Genomic DNA, 22,887 nt, shown 5'->3' with positions numbered 1-22,887 from the left:
TAACAGCACAGAGCAAAGCCTTTAAAATAAAGTGTTTTATTATATACCCTGTTCAACATCAAAACCTTCTTTTGACACTTCAGCCTACTTAAGCTCAATACTGTACAAACCTTTTAACGAGGAAAACAGCAAAAAAAAAAAAAAACAAATACATTCATCTGTCGAGGTAGGTAGACATTTAGAGAGAATTTCCATTGAAAGGTGATCATAATGACATTAAAAGAGTGCAAATAACCGGCAGAGCACAGGAAACATGTTCCAGTCCATTTAAAAACCTGAGGTAGATCCTGCTGGTTGGTGGATTGTCTCCTGAGAGCATGCAACACTTTCATAGATGCATTTAGCAGCAAAAAAAAAAAAAAAAAAGTTTGAAAACAGAATATATTCTCAAATACCATCACGGAAAACATCTGTTAAATCTAGTCGGCCCCATTATCAAATCAGTGAGCTGTATAGGACCCTCTGCAGATGCTCCAGACTTGGTGAAATTTAAGACAGGAAGGACAACTTGTCCTGCAACATCTGTACCAACAAAACTAAAACTCACCAACAACACACAATTGCAGTGAGCGCGCGCGCGCACACACACACACACCCTGAGAGATACAGTGGTTGTTTTCTTTGAGTAGCTTGTAGTCGTATCTTGAGGTTTAAATACTGTAATCTGTGAAGACGCTTTACTTTATGCACGGTTTAAGTTTTACTGCTGTACCACATGACCTTAAAAATTGAGCATACAAGACATTCAGCCATAGCTACACAACATGCATAAGCAGAATCCCCAGAGGAATGGAGATAAGATTAATAAAAACAGTGCAAAAAAACCAATGGGCAGTGCAAATAGCCTGTAGTATTCCACGTTTTCTCTGGCAGACTGAGGTAGGTGTGTGGATAGTTGACGTCCAGGTAGTTTTTCTGCAGTGAAACCGTGCAAACAAGACAAGAAGGTGATGCTTTTGAAATATTTTATCCTAATAAAATTAAAAACAAGGGTCCATCTCTGTGGCTCAGCGCATGTTAGAGGTAACAGTTGAGCCTGTTGAGGGGATTTGTCCTTTGCTGATCTCAGGTCAGTTAAAGTGACATTACGGTCAGTACTGAGGGTACCGGTTCAGCGTGGACCCATTTTGGAGGGCATACTGACCAGATGCTTGATGATGTGAGTTCTGACTGGCTGGTATTAACGCATCAAACACACTCTTATTTGGAGGCACTGATTGTAACATGTTGTCCAGGTCCATGATGAGGGGAGGGGCTTGGACAGAAACTCGCCCGCTCGGAAGGATGGGCCAGTATGTATGGCTTAAAAAGTGACCTGGAGCCATCGGAGAGCTCCCGTAGCTGTAAAGTGGGAGTCCGCCATGTAGCGGCATTAAAGGCCCTCCATTGAAACGCATGCTGGGTGGGGCGACAGCGTTAGGGGGAGCATATTTAGCATAGGAGGTGGGAAGCTCCCATGGAGGTGCAACGGTCTCCCGACGGGCTGATTTGTGAAGCGGGGGTCTGTAGTCATCATAACCATCTGACCCTGCCTCCCCATCAGGCGGGACTCGCTTCCCAGGAACCCCTTTCCACTCTTCATCAGAGGAAGAAGTGGAGGCGGGGCTTGCGGAGCTGGCAGACGCACTACGGGCAGAGGAGGCGTAGCGAGGTTGTGGAGGTGATGAGAGTCGAGGTCGCTCCACCTGACCCCAACAGTCCCTGACACCCGCGTCTACATCTCCAGACGCACTAGTGGGACGCAGGCTGTGAAGCAAAGAGTCGATGGCGAAGGACGAGTCTAGCTTGGGCCTGAATAAATCCTCTTGGGGTGGGGAAAGGTTCCTGGGGCGCATGGGAGGAAGTGAAGTCAAAGGGTCAGAGGGTGGTTCAGATTCTGGCTTGTGTCCCTGTAGGATGTAAGGAGCCAGATCCTGGGCGAAGATGGTCTCATCCTGGCGCGATACAGCCGTGTTCTGCCTCTTGAGGAGCTCCAGGGGAACACGGCTCAGCTCCACAGCCCAGAAGTTACCTTTGCCCTGGGGCTTCCCGGGGTCCTTCAACACCTGCGGATGGAGATTGAATATTTTACCCTGACAACCCAGTTAAGCAGGACAACCCTAGCTTCAGTGGATAAAGGCTGGTTTAATCTAAAGCTCATCAGAGTAAACCTCAAGCCTCTCTTTGTAACAAGACAAAGAAGATTGAGACAAAAGATTTATTTATGTACAAACCTTAACAAAGCAGTCATAAGAAGAAAGATTGTGTCGCACTGAATCCCGCCAGCCTTTGTAGTTTCCCTTAAAGAACGGGAAGAGAGAGCTGATCTCCTTCAGGATCTGAAAACAGAAAAATTAAAGCCTTTTAGACCATGAAGAAGAACCTACTCATATCTGATGTAGACTCAAACATCAGATTTAGTAAAATATACACTGACTGCTACTGCACTGCTGGTGGCTGTGCTGCATGCGGTTCTTCACCTGGTGGTTATCAATAAATAAGGCATGTCCCCATCATGCATGCTTTTATTGACATCCAACAGGATACACTGCTATTAAACGAGCTTCAACATGTTCTTTATATCTTATCACCCACCTGATACACATCAGTGTGTCTGGTTTCTCTGCAGTCCAACCTTATCACAGCCAACCGAGAATGGCCCGGCTGCTAAGTGACATCGATCTGTTGCTGGTTTGTGTCACTTCATGAAGCGTAAATCATCAATTCGCAATACATTTCAATAGAAAGGGGACTCGGATCTGTTGCTCCATATGGACGTACTGATTCGTCACATTCTAAAATTAAAAGTAGCATTTTGGCGTGATTTGGGGAACAAACGATTGCTGGAGACGCTCAGGCGCAGTGCCGTGCGTAAAACACGCTGTGCTTCATTCAGGTGATATTATAGGTCACCGAATGCGCAAAAACGAAAACATACATCCATTCTTACCTCAGATAGTGTCAGCTTCTTCTCCGGAGACCTCTGAATGACCATAGCAATCATTGCAAGATACGAATAGGGTGGTTTCGGGTACCGCTGATAGTTCTTCTTCTTTCCCCCGCCGGCACTGCTCTTCTCCCGGTCACTGTTCCACGACTCTCGGAAATTACTGTCTTCTCTGAGGTCAGCATCACCCGGATATGACGAGCCCGGTGGTATAGCTTTCTCCATGAATGCCACGCCACCGGTGAGTTGTTCCGGACGCGCTGCTGGCTTCTCGAAGATCGGCGGCTGCTGAGGGACCATCTGAGCTGGATGGTTGGTCCAAAGTTGGGCTTGAGAGCTCCGCGCTACACCGCTGGGTTGGAAACTCTGCTGAGCATTTCTGCTGAAGTCAAGTTGATGGTCGTGAGGTTCTCCAAGTTGGGGAAGAACGGGTGGTGCCAAGAGACTGTGCTCCGGCCAGTGCTTTGTCATGTTGATCAGCCAGGGGGGACGATGGGCCCGCACGTTCGGACAAGAGGAGGACGCAGAGGGGGAGGGAGGTCAAAGAGTCGGTCCTTAACTTCTGGCAGACTGCTGGCTCCAGGCTGACTCTATTTGAAGAGCAAACAATTAACAGTTTCATGTAAATCCCGCTGCGTAATCGAGAAGAGAATGACGCGTTATCTGAGAGGAGAATGACTGATCATGCCGGGGGGGGGGGGGGGGTCTATGTAAGAGAGGGCGAGAGAAAGACTGTAAACCTGTAAATAACCTTCATGATAAAATCAACAAGCAACTGAAACACACCAGTGTGCTTCTTTGGGTTATTTTATTTCAGACGGTTACGCACAAAAACCTCGAGTGCGTCTTTGGGTCAATTGTGAAACAAATCATTGGATGACAAAACTTGAATCTTTATTAATTTCACCAAATTAGTTTTGATGAAACTTCACGGTAGCGACACTTGGGCTGTGAGGGAAACCGTAAAGCACACGTGGTGGGGGATGGGTTAAACTAGAAAGAACTAATCTCGATGGAAGCTTACAATCAACAATTTTTGCAAAGCAATAAACATATGGAACGGCTAATATACAAATGTTGAGAGATTAACAAATACAAAATACTTTGGGGGAAAGAATTTCATGTCTGACACGTATTTAAAATAATCTCGGTCACGTTTAAGAGAATTAAACTGATTCGAATATTATTGTGTTTTATCCCTGAAAACACACCCCGAAATCGAAATATGACTCTACATCTGTAATTTAAAATGCAAAATTTTTAAAACTTGGATGCGTAATTATAATTCTGCAATCAGCTGATGGTTGTTTTGCTCACAGCGGGGTCTCCCCGGGACTACGCAGGACGTCATTCACCGGTGAAATACTAAAGTTTCGGGAATGCACGTCTTTTGTTCAACTTAACGTAGTGCTAATGTGCAAACCCTTGTTTCCCAGCAAGACAGTGAAAACAAGTTGGATTAGAAGAAACCCCGTTGGCAATCTAAAGACTTTTGCTTCCCTAAAAAAGAAAAGAAAAGAAAGAAAGCGCGAGAAGCTGCTTAGCATGTGAAGATATACGGGGGCTATTCAACACCATTTGTGGGTTTTCTGGCGCTTACAAGCTGCGAAGTGACCTGTAGGAGGGCAGGACATTCACACCTGGAACAGCAGTGATGGCGCATATCTCCCTGGATTATTTTACCTAAGCAAAGAATCCACAAAACCGTACCAGTTCGTGTGTTGTGACACAACATCTTTATTAGGATACCCAAATGGCAACGTAACGTCTGACGTGATCCAGACAGATTAATTTCTGGAAAAGTTAAAATGATCACATTGGTGTGTTTTTGTTTTTTTTTTTTGTTTTTAACAAATTGAAACATTGCGTTAGTAACCTACATTGACCTGAACTCACATTTGTGCAGCAGCCCTCGGCATCTGTCATGATTTCACGTCACTACAAGTGCTAGCTAACCTTTTAAAGTAGTATTGGTTTACCTGTACATTTCCAAGCAACAGAGCAATCATGGGCTTCCCACACATTGCAAACCTTAAGTTTTAGTTGTTTTGCACAGAAGAGTTTTCACTAATTCATCCAGTAGCTTGATAAGTCTCTTACCACATGAATTTTGATGCAGTTTTGCAGTTAAACCTCAGTGTTTGGGCTTCTTTCGCAGCTCTTCATCACCTCCCTTAACAGGACAAACCTCCTTCACCTGCTGCAACTCAAGTTTCTTCTCTGATTGCTTTTGCACACTTTGAAATTGTGTCCCCCTCTAGTGGTTTCACTCACAATTCATTAAAAAGCTAAATTCAGCTCAATCGACAAGATCCTGAGAGACAAGTCAAGGTTTTCTGCAGAACACGTACAGGCGAGCTCCTCGGTCAAACACGGCGTTTGGACTCATTTACATACCTTCTGATAGTGAAGTGCTCTGTGCAAAATAGACTGATTTAAATACAAACTGTCAAGCTATCTCTTCCTGTTTGCTGGAAGTGCCAGTTAATAGGTTTTGCCTGGATTAGTGAGCTATGAATGAGAAGAATAGGGAAACCATATGAATGGGACAGCATCTAGAACAAGGCTGTTCACATTGGCCGATTGTGTCTGGACAAATCCCCTGTTAAAGCTGCTCAGGGATGCATCCTGACACTGAAATGAAGGTTTGTCTTTCTGTGACACAGAAATCCAGCAGGAGGTTTTTTTTTTTTATTCTTTTCTTGACATATTTAAAATATTTACTTGTATTAAAAACTGACAGAGGGAACAGAAGTGACTTCCATGAATGCTCAGAAAAGGCCCTTTATATTGTTTTAGGTATTCGGAATAAATTAAGAATTGCAGTTTTCACAGAAAATCTGTTGTGAAATACTGTGCCAGAAGTTCTTGTACGGAATGTTTCTGCAGGGAAAGGAGTTTCTCTGTTTTTGTGCCTCTTTTCAAAAACAGAGACAGAGAGGTCAGAGATTGCTGACAATACCGCCACATAAAACCAGGGCTGTATATTATACAAAATGCACTTTATATTCCTGTCATGCTGAAACCTTGTATAGTTGCATTGTCATCTTTAAAGGTCAGTGTAGCAGCTTTCACACAAATATTAATTTGGAACCTTATGAAAGTACTGCTGTCATCCCGAGGGCCACAGCAGTATTTAGAGTATTTGTCACCAGTTCTGACATAGCAGAGGGAAAAATAGCTGGAGTTGGTTATAATGAGAAAACATTGTACGCACAAACATCCTTTACCTTAGACTTGTGCATTTTTACCATTGCAAATGGTTTGTTTTTCCAGTGTTTGTGTGCTAGTGCACTTATATCTTAAGTAAACCGTATATACCGATATAGTGTAGGTCTCTGTACATTCTAAAACACTAGTACGACGAGAATCTAGGAAGAAATCCCACTGTATAAGAAAGCAAGCGACAGGAGAATTATTGCTCATGGTTCTTGAGTAATCTTAGTTACATAAAAAGATCATTGGATCTCACTTGATGGTCATTTGAAATACTGATTCATGACCTTATGAATACAAAAAACTTGTTTTTTTGCAAATGAAATGAAGCATAGCCCACATTCTTCAAAAATATGTTGTCCCTCTTAATGCTTTGTCAGATAGATTGATATACTTGCTAATATGTGTTATAAGTAGAATGGAGTCAGATGTATTCTTTATGTATTATATAAATCTGATACAAGTCTAATATTAGCATTGGAATATATTTTGCGTTCCCAGGTCCAATGACATGAAAAATATTGAAGCTTTGTATTAGAATATGCATATAAAATTAAGGAACTAGTAAAGTGGCATAAAAGAGGTGTGTATTGTTCCATCCATCCATTTTCTACCTTTCTAAGGGGGTGGGGGGCTGGAGCCTATCCCAGCAGTCTTCGGGCGAGAGGTGGGGTTTCACCCTGGACAGGTCACCAGTCCATCACAGGACCAACACATAGAGACAGACAACCATTCACACTCACAGTCACACCTACAGTCAATTTAGAGTATCAATCAGCCTCGTCCCCTCTTGATGTCTTTGGACTGTGGGAGGAAGCTGGAGTACCAGAGAGAACCCACACAGGAACAGGGAGAACATGCAGCCTCTACACCGTGTTCATGCCAGGTTCTAACCCAGAACCTTCTTACTGCGAGGCAACAGTGCTAACCACTGCACCACTGTGCCGCCTTCATTTGGAATGATGGGTCACAATCTATGGAATTAAATGAAGGAAACCTCCAAATGTGCATGAAATTATTTTTCATGATATAAAAAAGGTAATAGAATATAATTTGAAAAAGGGTGTGTGTCTTTTATCCTTTTTAATAACAATAACTGGTATTAATTTGTAGTCCTGAGATCACATGAAATGAAGGCTACTGAAAATAAAATGAATATTTATGTAAAATAAGGGATGCAATAAAAATACTCAATATGAAAAAAGTGTCTTGTTTACCCAGTTGAATAATAATTTAGGATTCCAAGGCCACATGACATAGAAATATTAAAATATTAATATGAAATAGAGGAGGTAGTGAAATTAAACAAAATGTAATTTGTCTTACGTAGGTGCTAGTCTAAGCTTAAAACACACGCTCGCACACACACACACACACACACACACACAAAAGTACCTTAAAATATATGTAAATATTTTAATTTATTAGTTGAGACAAGAGGTATAATGAGAGGTAATGTAACTGGCAGGCTTTGTCGCCCTCTAGCGGATACCGGCCGCAGGAGGAGAGGCAAGTTCGGTTGTTATGGTGAAGCATTTCCCCTGAGGGCTGGAGCGGGGGACTGCCTCAGACTTCAGTCTCTCAGTCTCCCACAGGAGCCCAACAGACGGTCCGCCCTACAGGTAAGATGTCACTGGCGTTATGTCGAATCCTTTTACCTAGTTAAAGCACACCTTTCAAAGGTGTCATTCCACTTTTACCACACGAACTCTGCTTTTGTTGGGACATTAATTTCCTAAAATCACCGGTGTCGCCTTGTAAGCTAACCTGAGCCTAGCGTTTGTTAGCATGACAGAACATGAATGAAAGCCGATTTGGGCGCAGCTCCACAGGTGTTCTTTGTTTAATAGGAACCACCAGGTAGGATAAACTCGCCGGAGATAATTTTATCTGCTGCCGTTGGCGGTGAATGAATCCTGGAAGCTTAACTCAACTGTTTACGTTACCTGTCAGACCGTCCACCTGTCGAGCCTGTCTGCCGACCGCTAGCTTAGCTAAGCTGCTGCTCGCACTAATCCCCACGGTACCGGACCGAGTGGTTCCCTCGTCTTTTGTAATTTTAACAGTTAGGGCGAGGTCGACCTTTTTACCAGACGGAATTAGTGAGAAACAGAATCCAAATTCCCGTCGGTGTACATCTATCAGAGGTGGAGGAAGTATTCAGGTGTGTCCTGTCCTGTAATTATTACTGTAGTAAAAGTATTGCCAGCAAGAGTACTTTGCAGAAAAGTTCGTCTGACTCTTGCTAGTCTGTCATTGATTTGTGTATTCAGTGAAAATATGATGTTTCTGCTGTCTTAGGTTGGGGCAGAGCTTATTTTTTAAAATATTTTTAATCCATCCAATGACTATAATAGATGCACTGATATGTAGGCTCGGCATTGGTTCCACTGGCAAATAAGATGGTAGTCACAGATGGAAATAATGACCTTTTTTTTTGGGGGGGGGGGGGGGTCTGGTAATTAAATGTCATATCAGAAATGCATACGATTGAATTTGTTATTAAAGATGGTTGGAGAAAGAGCTGAAAGTTGAGTTCTTGCTATTGATTTTGTTTCCTTTATGAACAAACCTAAGTATCAGCTACTTCTACTGGCTAAAGTGGCAATAGCCTTTACATTGGCCCAGAGGTTCAGACTATCATTACATCCTTCATTATTTTACTCATAAATTCATGGATTGATTTGTAGGAAAAATAGCTGTCTCAATTACCCAGTGGTCAAAGGGACGCCTTTAAAAAAATTATATTAATGAATAATAATAAGAAAAAGAACAAGAAGGACAGAATTATTTAAAATGACCTCAAGGAAAAGCAGAAAAAGCATAACATTTGTGAGGCTGCAGCCATGAAATGACAATCTAATTCATTCAGTTAATTAAATCAGTGAATTTGATTGTCATAGAAATGTTGCCGGTAGTTTGGGTGCGTGCGCGTCTTAATTTGACAGGTATATTAACTGACGCTGTCGGATGAATGGAAAATTATTAAGTAATGTCATGTTGTACTTCCTGGTGGTTGTTATCACTCTGACTGCTTAACAGCGGCCATATTCCTTCATTTTTACTGACATATGATACAGCGCTTCAGTGGCATCAAAGATCCAGGAGGGAGTCAGTGGACGCTGAACTATTGGACCTTATATCCTATGATCATGCAAGGAGGCGCGTGGACTGAATAAGAGGCCAGTGGGTGCATTCAGCTGCTGCAACAATAGGTTATATAGGCTGGAGAAGTACTTTAATAGATACTTAAGACGTCAAGCCTCTGTATGTTTTCACAACCATGGAAATATTTTTGTAACCTTAGTAGTTTTTTCTCCACGATAAGCTGAAACTAAAAGGTCCAAGTGTTGCAAGAGGTGACATTCCTTCTCTTGTGTATCGACTCCCGTTTATTCTTCTGACCCACTGAGGTTTGTAACTGTTTTCCTCACTTGTGAGTCTGTATGTTTAGATGTGAGAGATTCTGCACGGAGATGTCACATACATCCGCTCATCCTGTGGGTATAATTTAAAGATTCTTCATCCCTCTGTTTGTCTCTTCCTGTCTGCCTGCAAGATATGACCCTACTTCCTGCTTTGGAGCAGTCGGAGAAGTTCAAGTAGGCGAGTCTGTGTGACTCCCCGACATCCTTCCTCCTCCTCTCCCTCACGTTTTTTTTCTCCATATCCTCGTTCCACTCTCATTCCACATCCTGTTCCCCAGAAATCACACCATCTATGTGTGTGTCATCAAGTCTGCCTCCGTCACACGCAGAGCGTCCTGCTCTCGCTGTAGCCTTGCAACTCGGGCATTACTGAGATTGCAGAGTGATTACATGCAGCAGCTCAAACCTTTACACATGACAGGACTTAATAAGTAGCACCCACCCCCACCCCCGCTACTCTCCTGCAGTAATCCTGCTTCTGTCCCTTCATAAATGAGTTTTAAGTTGCAGATGGGGCTGTTTATTTTCACTTGCAGGTATTTCTTCAAAGGAATGAGCCACAGAATGTTAATCATTCAAAGTAAAAGAATGATCTCTCTAAAATCCCCATTTTATTTCACCAACTTCTAAACAATCCAAGTTAAAAAGTTTCATAATTGTTCCGCAGCCTTTTTTCTGTCTTTCATCAAAATCCATCCATAACTTTTTGAGTTATCCTGCTGAGAGAAAAGACGTGTAGCATCAAGGGAGTTGTGTCCACCGAACCTGAAGCTACTCAGGCAGAAACCGTGTTGACTCACAAGGTCATGTATTAACATTGTCTTCAGTTTTTCCATGTGATTTCATTGTGATGAAAGTGCTACAAGCTAACATAACATGCTAATTTACTGTTATATGAGTCCACTAGCCATACAGCTGCTGTAGCTAACTTTTTTTGTTGTTGTTGTTTTGCAAATTCAATCGTGAGATAGTCCAGCACTCAGGTCAATACAGGTGCACTTTACTAACTCTATGAGTGTATTGGACATTGTCATTGGAGCTGTTGAATTTTCTGGAATTTTTGACAATAAGTGGATATGTTACAAACATTTTAATGTGTAAAAGTTGCATATTTCACTTTTAAATGACTAATCTACTTTCCAAATATTTGCACGTTAATGAATTCCTCCGCATGATTTTTGCTGGAGTTGCAGAGTAACAGAAACAAAATGTTTCTGGGTAGTTGGCAGGCAGATTAGGTCACTGTGCATCATTCACTAGATCATTCACGAATCATCTAGCTGCATTGACTCAGCATTGTTGGTTTCCCTGAACAGAGCGGTCTTACAGGTCACAACAAACTGCTCGCTGGGCTGGTGGTGCTACACAATGACTAGTGTGCAGTGTCAGGCCACCACTGAGGGCCAGCCATCTGCTCTCAATGTAGCCAGACTGAAGCGGGAGTTTAAGTTGTGTTGGTGTGAGTTTAGTCACTCTTAGTGTAGGTTCCACCCTCTTGACGAATGCACGAGCTTCAGTGCGGTGTGTTTGTGTGTGTTCATAGTAGCCTATTCATTCCAGTTGTTGAATGAAAGTTTATGTTCTGCAGCAGCTCTGGACAGCCCCTCCCGTCAACTCATTTGGTGGGAAAAAGTCCACAAACATCAGATTGATGCACATTTTTCCAGAATGTGTTTTTTTCCCATTTTATTCCATGCTAGAGCTGTACATTATCAGTCATTTCTCACTTCTCTATTCATCTGTCTGCCTGACTCCGAGATCACAAGGCTCTTACACTCTCTATTCCCTAGTTCGTGCTGAGTAATATATGCTCAGCGTCCACCTACGATCCTCCAGCAGTTCTGAACGGGTTTATTTATAAGTGCTAAATCTGAGAGATCAGTTCTGACCTAGCACCAGTGTGACCTGGTACCGTTTACTGAGTAGATTTTATGCAAGGGAGTGCTCTCTAATACCTTTGCTCCTTTCCCTCTGTCTCTCTACCACACCCTATTCTTTAGTAGTGTGTTTGGTTACATCCAAATGATGGCCTTCTTCACTATCCTGTCCAGGAGCCTACGTTCAGGCTCTGAAGCGTATTTTAAACTGACAGGCTGTAGTTAGAGTGAGTACAATTTTAAACAAAGAACATGCGGTGCTCTTGAACACTCATGCATTGCCTTCTCACAGTCAGCACACAGAGAGCAAGAGTGCTATTACACCCCATACACCGTGAAGTTACATAAATTTACAAATGTACTGGTTGGCAACTCAATTTGAATAACCTTGAGCTCTGTGTATTGCCTATTATTTCTGTTTTATCGTGAATCTATTGACAAATCTGTTTAACAAACTTCTCACTGCACTGCCCCATGTGTGATGGATGTCCCCATGCCTCTCTGACTGTCTCTTACCATCTGACTCACTTCAAGATGTTCATTCACAGTCGCACCAAACCAAACCAAACCAAATAATTTCTGGGGTGCACATGTGTGTTAAACTTTGCTTGTGTTGGTGTTTTTGTAAATGTGCATGATTCAACAGATTCAAAATATAATAAATGAGCCTAATTACTATTACCAGCAGCTGTATCAGGCCTCTGACCTGCCAAATGATCAAAGCTGATCACTGGTTTAATGTTCCAGCAAATCAACAGGTATAATCTACCTCAGCCAGCCGACGCTGTCACCTGGAGCCATTAAGGTTCATTAAGGAGCAAATTGGCTGTTTCAAACTGGTAATTAACTTTTGTCAGGTCAGTGCTGGAATGGCTCCTGGTTGTTAAAGTATTTTGGCAAAAACTTGACAAAAGCTCTCTATTGCTCTGAATAGCATGGTTGTGTTTTTGCATACTCGCGCTTTCAAAAGTAGCACAAGAGCCATAAGATGCACTGCTCTTCAATAAAGTGTAATGTTTTGATTGAACGCGTCTCATCTGTCAGTGATGCAGCAGTCACAGCAGCGTAGGCACACACCCTGCAGTCAGGTGAACCAGGGAGAAAACACAGTAAACCGGTTTTATTGTCCTGATCATCACCTGATCTGTAAATAATGCATAGAAATATAGGAGGGCTGTACAAACGATTGAATAAGGACCGAGAGCAAACTTCAAATCTGAGGAGCTGCTAGGAATTGAAGTAAAATGTGTCTGACAATGTTGTTAAAGAAGAGATGGTTCAGTATGCAAATCATGTTCCCCACACTTGAGGGGAACATGATTGCTTTCAGTTAAAAATGCAGAAAATAATTATTGCTGCTAAAAGTCATATATCACAATCATAATATTTGTTGAAACAATAGCAATATCATTTTTGCACATATTTGTCTCCAACCTCAGACTTTGGAATGCACATTTGTCATCCGCTCAGATTTAAGGCCCCGTTTTAAGCTGTGTGTGTGTTACTTCACACACAGATTAGTTCACCTCTAACAGAACATCAGAGATTCTCATTTAAGGCGGCTTTTTGTTGTTAGTTTAATGTGATATTACAGATTCAGATCAAACTCCGGGTTTCTACCCATAAACATCTCACATTTGCTCTGTCAGCATTGATAACCTGAAAAAAATGTGTAACACAATTAGTTGGTGGACTATTCTACACACTTGTCAGTAAAGAATGAATGGACGGGCCCAAGTCCAAAACACAGTGATTATTGGCTGTACAACAACCACAAGTTGATATTTTATAGAGGATTGTTTGGCACAAAACTATTAAAGTTCTTGTAGATTAATTTATTATATTATGCGCAGGTTATTTCTTTCTTTATAGCCGTTCTTTTCAAAAATGCTTAACTTAAGCAACACAACCGTCTTGTTCAAGGTCTTTACGGTTCTCTGGTCTGTGTGTGGAATTATCCCACTAATACAGCACTTAAGTTCTTGATGGGATTTTCCATGTTTCTCCAATCCTTTCACATCTTAAAATACCACAAAATATGTTGCCCTTGCATTTGTTACCTCTGTTGTAATGACCGTGTATGACCCAGCACTAATCTCAAGGCTTTGACATGTAACAGCTTTTTTTCCTGTTGACTTTATGCCATGATGAACTTTGGTTGCTACCACTGCTTCCTGTTAGAGGAACACAAGGTTTTGCTTCAATAACATTATAGGTGAATGTTTGCATGAATTATTCTTACTTTGGCCTATCAATTGAGGTGTGTGTGTGTGTGTGTGTGTGTGTGTGTTGGGGGGAGGGTGTTGTTGTTGTTGTTGTTGACAGTTAAAGCTATTGCCTCAGTCTAAGGAAATCCTTACATTGTAGCTTGTGACAAAGGGTGAGAGGTTAGGTGTCCTAAAATAGACGGCAGGCATAATAAAGAAGCCAATGGCAAAAGTTGTGCCAAGGTCAGAGCTGATGATGGGCTGTGACAGGCTGGTCTCCAGCTATATCTTAAAGGGCTTTTAGATAAAACTGTCCTATATGGTAAATACTGGTAGTAACACTTCAGACAACACATGTCTCTTAGCACTAGAGACATGGTACAGTTCCGCTTAAACGCATTCTAGAACTACTCAATATCCTTAATTTATTTTGTTTCTAAAATTGCAGAGAAAATCAGTCATCAGGCCTTGAAATACAAAGCATCACCTTCTTGGAACAACCTGAAAACAACTTGTTCTTGTTCTTGTTCTAATTGTTTTCTCTCCTTTTGTCAATAGTCTGTGGGGTGTTGGCAGGTTTGGAGTTGTAAATTATCTGTAAAGGAACTTTTGTTTGTCATAGCATTTGATGCATTTGTTTTTCTAGTCACCCTCCAAAACAAGATGATTCATCTCAAAGGATTCACCTTCATTACAGGTGTTGTTGTGTTTTTTTTTTTTAAACTTATTTATATCAGTTAATCTGTCAATATAAAGACCTTTTGTAGTCCTTTAGCAGGACATTTGATTCACCTTGAAGTGGGCATTTTTAATACACCTTCAAGCTTCTGGAAAAATCTGCAGTTTCTGCTCCCAAGTCCGTTTATTAACGACTTATTAAAATGGTTTGGCTTGGTAGTACACACAGTAACTGACGCAGCACTGACAGTCCACAGTCAGACAGAGGTGGCATTTTCTCACTGTGCTGACTAAAGCAAAAACAGTGTTTCATTTTTAGACTTGGTCCATCCAACCTTCCTACAGTCAGTCAGACGTTTGCTGTGAGTCAATGGCTCTGTGGCTCAGGTCTGCCGTCTTGTCATTCACTCTCTCTATCTCACTGAGTGCCTCTAGTTGACCTTCCTCTCAGCGCTCACAGGCCCAAGCCTAAATAATGAATGAGCAGCCTAGAGAGACGTGTGTGTGTGTGTGTGTGTGTGTGTATATGTGTGCGTGTGTGTGTGTGTGTGCGTGTGTGTATATGTGTGCGTGTGTGTATATGTGTGCGTGTTTGTGTGTGTGAGTGTGAGAGCCAACTCGCCGCCTTGGGAAGTTAAGCTAATGAGAGTGATCTCTCTGACCGAGGTAGCCAGGGTTAGAACACGCACTAAAGCCTGTCCAGCTATGTAACCACTTTTCCTCAACATCCGTCTTAGCTGTGTGGCCTTGTGTGTATGCCAACTGCTGTAAAAGTGTGTTTCGGGCAGCAGGGTGTGTCAATCATTAATGAAAAGCGTCCCACCGTCTCAGGTTTCCTTCGGGAGAGGAGTGGGAGAAGAGGGAGTCGTTGGAAGGAGCTCAGGGGTTAAAGATAACAGGATTAAGGAGAGCAGTGTGTACATTGTACTGTAACACAGCTCTCACATTTTCCCTCCTTGCCCTATTCCTTCTCCCTCCACAGCCACAGGTGCAGATGGGAGCATTGAGGAGCACCTGACTGCCCATTTCTTCTCTTGAAGACCTGCCAAATAGTGCTCAAACAAGCTGAATAGACTCCACTCACCAACACGACATTTGAAAACTGTCACTGTGGGTATTCATCGCCTGGTGTGGATTAAATACCTGCTGCCACCTTGATCCACTATGTGTCCTCTTAGACTGGCTCCTCCTTTGGATCCCGGACTCTCATCACCAATATGGATTACAAGATAATGGGGATCATCTAATCTGAGAGCCTGCTTTTCAAGGTCTGCCTCGTTGTCCAAGTTTCCCCCCACATGACATGGATGGGAGGACTGGGTTGCAATCCACAGCTCGGACAGTTTGGTTTTGGACATTTTTCTCTCAGCTTTTTTTTCGTGCCTCAATAGGAGTTTTTATCTGAAAGATGTGAGAGAGACATTGCAACAATTCTTTGTTGCTTATTTCTGCAATCATGGAGATATCCATCACCTGATCCCACTACTCAAGTTTTGATTTTTGGAGTATTTTGATTGTTTGAATAATTTTGCTGCTCACTTCATCATCATTACTCACAGATAAATTGCTGCATCTTTTTGTGCAAACTGTCAAGTTCCCTTTAATACAGAGCTGTGTGATAGGCAAAACTGAGGCACATGAGACCCCTGGAAGCTTAAAACTCTAAAACTCCACCTTGATTGAGCAAAACATCAGTAGTCTGTGACGGGTCATAGTGTTGTGGTGGCATGGCAGCAGATCACGGCGAGCTGCTGGCTGAGATGTCCACCATCGGGCGTCTGAGTGCCACAGAACGCCTTAAGCATGCCCAGAAGCGCCGTGCGCAGCAGCTGAAGGCTTGGGCGCAGATGGAGAAGGATGCCGCACGGGGATCTAAGGCCAAAGCAGACAAGAAGAAGGGGCGCACCAAAAAAGTGAAATTTCCCAAAGCCATCACGCTGTTAGATGCAGCTGCACGCAATGACCTGGAGGAAGGTAGGTAGAAACATGCTGACGTTGTACTTAAACACAGAGACACACACACACACACACACACACACAAAAGACATTTTAGAGTGTTAAAATGGGTTGAACAGATTAGGAATTAAGTAAAAAATATTTGAGGGAGGACAGGATAACTCTTAACATCTCTGCAAAATCCTCCCATCAAAAATAAGCTGATATTTTAAATGTTTTTTCCACCCAAATTTTGGGAAAACCCGAGCTGACTCTTACTACCAATCAGAGGCACCTTCACTATGTCCACTTCCTTCTAGGTGGGACAAATGATTCCCTTGAGTTCTCCATGTGTCACTTAATTTGCTCACGTACGGATAAATGATTAAAATAACCTCGCCTCACACCCATGGGAGCATGAGGCTTCATGTTTGTTAGACTTTCTACAGTAGCAGGCTTACAAATAGGGCAAAACGTAACATTTTTTTTTAGCTGTATGTTGAGGTAGAGGGAGCGCGCAGCTGGAGGTTGAATGTCTCAGGGTATGATAATACAGATCTTAACTATCTCTGGTCTTCCCACTCAATCAAAACTCCATAACGTCTGATGGTCTGGTGATATGATGAACTCTTCATTTTCCTTTTTTTGTGTCATGTAAAACCTGAGACATAAATAAATGTTAATCACGTGGTACTGAGTTGCAGTGGATTCAAAGGAAGGGATTCATGAGTATTTTGCACTTGATGCATCACAATGTAATTGTCAGGCAAGGTATCAAGGATAATTATAGAGACGGATCTTCAGACACAGACAAGCACACTGAAGATATTCCATTTCTTGTTTATATTTATATTTTTATATCAATTTTTTAAAAAGTTTTATGTGGGAGGTATGATCAGATAATCAGTCTGTAATAATGCTGTGTGTTCCCTTTAGTGAGGCAGCTGCTTAACAGTGGCGTGAGCCCAGATCTGGTCAATGAGGATGGACTGACAGCTCTCCACCAGGTAAACACATGCACACCTACTTCTGGGAGTTGCTAGCTCCCCAACAAGGGGGTGATTATATACCCTCATGATATTTAAGACTCTGAATTATGTCTTAAGCAGACAGGAAGAGCATTACGCTAACATTAGGAAGTCTTCCAGGAAGGTGTGCACACATACAGACCCCCAGACAAGAGGTAGTTACGCTGCTGGTCACCTTTTCCTCGGCATTTGTGGCTACGTTGTGTGCTGTCACAGCGTTAGGCTCACATAGTACTGTTTGCCTATATTTTGTCTAAGCTTTAACTTATCTTTGGTCAGTTTACATGAACAAGCTGATTCATTCCCACCACCAGCAGTTTAGAGAGTCAGAGTTTGGAAGTGAGGGCATCTTCCGTACGCACCTTCTGTACGCCTGCATTCCTTTCCTGAACACTCCGATTTAGAGGAAAACATGATAAGGTTGCTGTTTAATTTAATGAGAAGTTGAAACACATTGGGCAACATTTCCTTTCCATCATTCTGCTCTGTGTTTTGTATTTGGTTGTTTATGTTTGCAACACAAACATCAGTGCAGTGCTCATGAACAGAGAACTCTTTGTATATGCAGGTGACTCTTCTTTTTCCTTTTTGAAAACATGTTTACACAGAACACGGCCAGCATGTAAATGTCCTCCATGAGTCAGTGGATTCTTTCCCGTAAATGTGTCTCTCATATTGACAGCGTAGTTGTAAATGGTTGTCTACCTACATCTCTCTTGCTAAATCCAGTGCTGTATAGATGACTTTGTGGAGGTGGTGCAGTGCCTTCTGGATGCTGGTGCCTGTGTGAATGCCTGTGACAGTGAGCTGTGGACGCCGCTGCATGCTGCTGCCACCTGTGGGCACACTGGGCTTGTGCAGCTCCTCATTCAGGCGTGAGTTTTTCCCTCTTTTATGCAACTTTCATCCGGCTGAAAGTTGTCTTTTTTTTCAAAGCAGTAGAATATCACCCTTCACCCAATAAGTGCAGTTGCATTTCAAGTATTCACGATTATGTTTTGAGCTCACAAAAACATTCTTTCCCTCCTGCGTTCCTTGTTTGTGACCACAGAATGCAAAAAGAACCAGCTACATATATTTAGCTTGAAGCTAAAGCATCAAAACAACAGATTATCTGCCAAAAAAGCTAATGAAGCTAGTGGCAACCAACACCTAACCACAGCAATACTGCCAAAGCCGTTCATTTGCAAAGGTATAATAACACTTTGCCAAATTATACTGAACAATTCACTTGAGCGCTTGTAAAGAGATGTTTTTGGGCAGTTTTGCTGTTGTTAGGTGTCGGTCACCATTACCTTCAAGCTTAATATATGTGGTTGGCTTTTTCTGCTTTCTGGAGTGAAGTGTCTGGAGGGAAAGATGCTGTGGTGACTTTTTTACACTTGATTGTGAGTACTTGAAAGGCAAAAGAACTTTCTGGACAATATATCGCTTTGCTCTAATTAAGCAAATGTCTTCGTTCTCTTGGCCTCAGCAGGAACAAAGCCTTTTTGTCAAGAGTTTAAAGACTGACTAACTTAACACTTTGCAAGTTAATGAACACTCTTGAGTGTCTAAGATCATCAGGGCGTGTCATTATGTGTCACTCAAACTCTCTTTGCACATTGGTGTGTTTGTGTTCTAGTGGGGCCAACCTGCTGGCTGTAAATGCGGATGGCAACATGCCCTATGACCTCTGTGAGGACGAGGCCACCCTCGAGCTGCTGGAGATGGTCATGGCTGAACAGGGTCAGTGAATTCCGTCAAATAGGAGGTTTACTGACATGTTGGAAAAGATTATTGTCATATTTTACATCATTTCTTTAGATGTGTCGCTTCTAGCTAAAAGCAACATTTGTTGATTTGGTGTTTTTCATCCCGTCATCCTTCTGTCGCATTTAAAAAGCACACTAATGACCAGTGTATGCTCAGACAAATAATAAGTGTGTTTTGCCACGCTTGGTAATGTCCGTGTGTAGGTATAACTCAGGATCGTATAGATGAATGCAGAGGAGCTAAAGAGGCGGCTATGCTGGCTGACGTTCAGGCTCTGGTTCAGAGTGGAGCCGACTTAAACACTTCGGATGATAACGGAGCAACGCTGGTGGGCATCTTACACCTCATCAAACCCTATAACCTGAGTATTTTCTGTTACAAGACCCTGGCATTTCTGCTGTGTTGTATTTGTCTTCCAGCTCCATATAGCAGCGGCTAACGGCTACTTGTCTGTAGCCGAGCTGCTGCTAGAGAACCGGGCTCAGGTGGAGGTGAAGGATTGTGATGGCTGGACACCTCTGCATGCTGCCTCCTGCTGGGGACAAGTAAGTACTGCATTTATAATAGAAGTCAGATAAATATTTCATAATCACTGTGTAACTGAGCAGTTGTGTTTTTTTTTTTTTTTTAATGTGTCTTATAGATCCAGATGGTGGAGCTGCTGGTGGCCCATGAAGCCAGTCTGAATGCAAAGTCTGTCCTGGAGGAGACGCCTCTGGGTAGGTATTTTGGGGTTCTCTAACTTGTGAGTTCTCCATGGTTTATTTATGTTCTTTACCCCCAAGTTGATGAAGAGCAGAAAAAAATACAGAAACATTATTTTCCTTATTAGGTGTTGAGATGTTGAGATATCCCTGCCTCTTTCACACCTTCCAGCTTCTAACTATAGTGTTATTACCTCTCCAGACGTTTGCATGGATGAGGAGGTCAGGGCCAAACTGCTGGACCTGAAGAACAAACACGATGCCATCATGAAGAGCCAGGACCGGCAGAGGGGCACGCTGCAGCGGCGAGCGTCCAGTACCGGCAGCAGAGGGTAAGAAAAATGATCAAGAGAACATTTGTACTGGCATAGAGCAATGGATCACTGCTGGTTCTCTCTCGCTCTCATGTCTGTCTCCACAGTAAAGTGGTGCGTCGGGTCAGCGTGAACGAGCGCTCCAGTCTGTACCGGCGGGAGCACCACAAAGAGGCCATGGTGTGGCAGGAGCGGGGCCGACAGCCAGAGCCCCAGGACGACGATGAGGACAGGCAAACAGACCACGAACTGCACCAGCACGCCACCATGGTGAGTCAGCAGAGAGTCAGGGTTGAAGACAGTATGGTTCATGATCACAGTGTCAGATTTTCAGTTTAAAATGTTGGGGTGATGCAGGTTACTGGGAGTGGAGCCACATCCCGTTCATCTGACCTGGAGGCAACAGACAGGAAGCTGGTGTCCAGCGTAGGGAATGGAGGGGCTTCTGTTTCTCTTGCTTCCTCTGTGCCCGGAGAGCTGTGGAGCGGCGGAGGTCGCATGGAGCGTAGCGCCTCCTACCAGCTCAGCCCTGCACCTGGAGCATCCGGGTCTGTGGAGGCCGAGGCCTCGGACAGTATGACTCGAGAGAAATCCCACCACACGCTGGCTGACCTGAAACGCCAGCGAGCTGCTGCCAAGCTCAATAAGTACCCAGCACCCCAGCCACCTTTGACCCCTCCCTTAGAGGAGGACCCTGCTGCTGCAGTGGTTGAGATGATCAGCACCCAGGGGGCAACCAGCACAGAGCAAGCGGCCTCCCCCAGCCAGGTGTTCTTCATCCCCGCCAGCGGAGACCCTCCTCTACTGAAGCTTCGAGCGCCTGAGGAGGAGCAGTCTAACAACAAGGAACCCTGCTGTGGACTCATGTAGACTCACACACACACACACACACACACACACACACACACACGTTTGTGAGCACAGAGGCTGGGCGTTTTACACTTCAAAGTGGCAAAACATTTCAAAACAGACATGCTTGAAATTATAATGTTTCTTTCTGCGCAATCATTACTGCCTGTATGTTAAGGCCGCATGCCAATAAGGGTTTGATCTACATTTGCTGCCAGCAATCTGTTTTTGGATTTTAGTCACTATGATACACACTTTCAACACTGATCTCAACACCCCTGGTTGCTTCCTCTTCATCTGCTGGACGACAGGCTCCTAGTGTGATTTTTCTCTCCAAGGTCATGACCTCACTCATCTCTGTTTTAGCTACTGGAGGACATTTACATTTCATTAGAATCGTGTAACGTTAAATCACTCAAGCTGAACCGCATTGAACTGCAGCTCCAGATCTATTTTGAAATAAGAATAAGGTTCAAGTTGTTTTTTTTTCTTTTGGCTAAGACAGCCATGACAGTACATGACAAGTGTCCACATTTATTATGAGAAAAGCCTTTTACGACTGGGGGAGTTTCGGGATCCTTTACAGCTGTTAACACACGAGTTGTAAGCAAGGACTATAACTGCTTGTTTTTGTTTTGTTTTGTTGTTTTTTTTGTTTTTTTGACTGAAAATATATTGAATCATTTTCCAGTGCACAAAGGTCTTTATGTTAATATTTGTAACAGTGCAATTTGTAAATTATGTTCCCCTCTTTAAGGATGTGAGTTAATTTATAATTAAATCCACAGATAATTCACAATCATCTGCTTAAATTTGTACTTTGCTCCTGATATTTCTATTTTTCTATCTTCTGAATACAATCACAGTATTTATATTTCTTAATGAATGTGGCTCATGGTTTACAGCAAGACTTGATATTTAGTTTTCGATGATGTATCAAAAGGTTGGTGCCTTTTTGTTGGTGGCAGATTGAAGGTAGTTTGCGATGCTTGCACAACGTTTGGTGAACGGTGGGAAACTGTTGACACGCTCGGACTGTTGAAGCGCCCCTTTCTTTACTGCAGTTCACATTTGTTAGTGATTTTTGCTGAGCCATGTTCAGTCAAGACAAAACATAAAAATGTTTTAAAAAACAAATCACGTTTGTATTTTTTATTTCAATTGAGGCCGAGTATGTTGGGAAGCTCGGAGGCTCTGCCGGAAGTAGAAGTTTCAGAACTCAGATACGAGAACTTCAGTGTTTCTCCATCTTTATGCAGCCAAGTTCAGCTACTGAATCCTACAGAAGTGTTCGGCATTCACCAGAGAAAACAAGAATTCTCTGCTTTTCTGAATTAATGAGAGAAGTTTTCATGAGGAAAAGAAAGTATTTTTGCTGTTTTTTCAGAAGATTATTTGTCTAGAGAAAAATCATCCTGCCCTGTTTTTTTTGGGGAATTAAGAAGTGATCTTGTTAGTTCCTGTAACGGCAGATTTGTTTTTCATGAAATTATTCTATAAAAACTGGGATTTTTTTCCTAAGGTGCACACAATACATTCATCCAGAATCCTTTCAAGACAATATCACACAATTTTGGTCGCACATCTACGATTCTTAACAATGTTACAGTTTGTCGTGGTTATTCTGGTGCACTGGAGTGCTTATTACCAGAAGGGAAACTTCACCAACTTAACACGGCAGCATCAGTCAAATGAGTCCGCTCTCTTATTGTCAGGACTTGGGTATCTTTTAAAACGACCCGCTCTCTCACAGTTCAACCAGAGAAGACGCAAGACGCTGCGGAGCTCTCTGGATGAGTGCGTGTCATAGGTTCAGTCCTCACTCTTTCCACCTGAGTAAAGTTCCCTCACTTCTTTCCCTCACTGTTTCTACTGCGCTCGCTCATCATGTGCAATGTGGTTGCTCCTTTTTCTATTAATGGTCCGTCATGAGAGTGAAATAATGCAAGGTGGAGAATTATTGTTGCCAT

General features: G+C 42.7%; 2 protein-coding genes across 2 annotated transcripts; one reads left to right on the top strand and one right to left on the bottom strand.

The window, feature by feature from the left end:
- Positions 1 to 51: 51 nt before the first annotated feature.
- foxh1 (forkhead box H1) lies at positions 52 to 5,220 on the bottom strand. Its single transcript, XM_086191640.1, has 4 exons — positions 5,027 to 5,220; positions 2,930 to 3,516; positions 2,214 to 2,318; positions 52 to 2,045 (listed from the first exon to the last, which is right to left on the bottom strand). Exons 2-4 carry the CDS (start codon positions 3,395 to 3,397, stop codon positions 1,092 to 1,094), a joined length of 1,527 nt encoding a protein of 508 aa, XP_086047766.1. The 5' UTR covers positions 3,398 to 3,516; positions 5,027 to 5,220; the 3' UTR covers positions 52 to 1,091.
- A 2,386-nt stretch (positions 5,221 to 7,606) lies between these two features.
- ppp1r16a (protein phosphatase 1, regulatory subunit 16A) lies at positions 7,607 to 22,025 on the top strand. The gene is made up of 11 exons (XM_086191148.1): positions 7,607 to 7,764; positions 15,315 to 16,306; positions 17,204 to 17,274; positions 18,025 to 18,170; positions 18,920 to 19,023; positions 19,254 to 19,378; positions 19,470 to 19,595; positions 19,694 to 19,769; positions 19,957 to 20,086; positions 20,176 to 20,338; positions 20,426 to 22,025. The coding sequence occupies exons 2-11, from the start codon at positions 16,060 to 16,062 to the stop codon at positions 20,936 to 20,938; spliced, it is 1,701 nt and encodes a 566-aa protein (XP_086047274.1). The 5' UTR covers positions 7,607 to 7,764; positions 15,315 to 16,059; the 3' UTR covers positions 20,939 to 22,025.
- Positions 22,026 to 22,887: the final 862 nt, after the last annotated feature.

This window comes from Aulostomus chinensis, chromosome 21 (assembly GCF_037954235.1).
Source record: "Aulostomus chinensis isolate RoL2024-O1b breed Wild chromosome 21, RoL_Achi_v1.0, whole genome shotgun sequence".
In the NCBI taxonomy this organism is placed as follows: domain Eukaryota; kingdom Metazoa; phylum Chordata; class Actinopteri; order Syngnathiformes; family Aulostomidae; genus Aulostomus; species Aulostomus chinensis.
This window is presented reverse-complemented; position numbering and strand designations above follow the sequence as displayed.

Coding starts and splice junctions, on each gene's coding strand:
- foxh1 (XM_086191640.1), bottom strand. CDS start 3,397: ATGACAAAGCACTGGCCGGAGCACAGTCTCTTGGCACCACCCGTTCTT. Junction 2,319..2,929: donor AGAAGCTGACACTATCTGAG/GTAAGAATGGAT, acceptor TTCTGTTTTCAG/ATCCTGAAGGAGATCAGCTC. Junction 2,046..2,213: donor CTTATGACTGCTTTGTTAAG/GTTTGTACATAA, acceptor CTCCATCCGCAG/GTGTTGAAGGACCCCGGGAA.
- ppp1r16a (XM_086191148.1), top strand. CDS start 16,060: ATGGCAGCAGATCACGGCGAGCTGCTGGCTGAGATGTCCACCATCGGG. Junction 19,024..19,253: donor GATGGTCATGGCTGAACAGG/GTCAGTGAATTC, acceptor GTCCGTGTGTAG/GTATAACTCAGGATCGTATA. Junction 20,339..20,425: donor TGCACCAGCACGCCACCATG/GTGAGTCAGCAG, acceptor GGGGTGATGCAG/GTTACTGGGAGTGGAGCCAC.